The sequence below is a fragment of the Mus pahari genome, chromosome 7 (genome assembly GCF_900095145.1).
Source record: "Mus pahari chromosome 7, PAHARI_EIJ_v1.1, whole genome shotgun sequence".
NCBI classification, from domain to species: domain Eukaryota; kingdom Metazoa; phylum Chordata; class Mammalia; order Rodentia; family Muridae; genus Mus; species Mus pahari.
This window is the reverse complement of record NC_034596.1, coordinates 2401130-2402275: the sequence shown is the minus strand read 5'-3', so window position 1 is coordinate 2402275 and position 1146 is coordinate 2401130. Positions and strand designations below refer to the sequence as shown.

General features: G+C 42.5%; 1 protein-coding gene across 1 annotated transcript in view; it reads right to left on the bottom strand.

Annotated features, from left to right (window-relative positions):
* Window positions 1-488: 488 nt before the first annotated feature.
* Window positions 489-1146, bottom strand: part of Adgrf3 (adhesion G protein-coupled receptor F3) — a 12113-nt gene continuing 11455 nt past the window's right edge. Inside the window, exon 14 of the mRNA XM_021202591.2 lies at window positions 489-589. Within this exon, the coding sequence (XP_021058250.1) occupies window positions 565-589 (25 nt within the window). The 3' untranslated portion in view covers window positions 489-564. The remainder of the gene's footprint in view (window positions 590-1146) is intronic.

Here is a 1146-nt window from a genome sequence, read left to right as displayed (position 1 = left end):
CATGGTATGCACTTATACCTGCTTCAGAGACATTCTGGCCACTACGCGGGTCTTGGATAAGATCACAAGTACACTGACCACTCATGTCTCTAAGTGGGAGTTCCAAAGTCGTCATCGATTTTATTGTTCTGCTATGAAACACACAGGCTCAAGTGCGGTCAACTGTTTATTGTGGTTATGTAAGTACACGTAAAATTGGGAGTTTATTGTAAAGCACTTCCCAATGTCTTCCATTACGTTTTTACAATAGTACTTTTTATAGTCGGTAATACACAGCATCTGGGTCCCTCCCTCAGGCTGAGCAAATGTCATTTATCTGCTACCTGTTTCGGAGAGCACTGTCAGAAGTTTCACTGTTGCTGAATGTCCAGTCACCTGTTTTAATAGTTGAATTCACTGTGGATTTTTTTCTATGACGTGTATGTGCCACTTCATAGATTAGTAAATGACCTTTTTTGCTGTGTTTTAGAAGCAGTTTATATAAGTAATAACTTTATAATTAAATTCTGCCCCAAAGAAACAGAATTCTGCCCTTCATCTTCATTGGAAGATCACAGGTTCCTGTCAATCAGTCATCCTTTCTTCATAACTATCAAAAAGAAACAGCAAAGAAATCACTCAGGAGTGACATTTTCCTTGTATCTGTCACATGCATTGTTGGGTACAAAATACACTGCTGATTACAGCTCTTTTGTAGTTCTTTGGAACACTGCCTTTGGTCTTTGCTTTATTTTTTTCTAGCCATGGCAGGCTTTTTCATCAGGTTACTAGGTAGCTCTAGCTGCGTCTTGCTTGGATTCTTCAGGGTGATAGACTGCTGAGCTGCAAGGACATGAAGACCTGCCTTTCTTAGGCAGAGCCTACGAGGGAAGAGTGCCTTATTGCCTAGACCTCACTAGTGGGTTCCTGTACACACAATCTTACCAGGAACATGAGGTCACGTGTGGCTCTTCTCCAGTGTCTGTCTTTCCTACAGAAAAGCTTGCCCTGAAGCTTGGACTGGGGGACAGGACATTTTGCCTCACCTGCATAAACAGCTCTCCTCTCTAAATATCAGACCCCAAAGGGCAAGCCATTTAAGGCAGGACTGGTTGGCTGGTTACTTACACACACACACACACACACACACACACACACACACACACA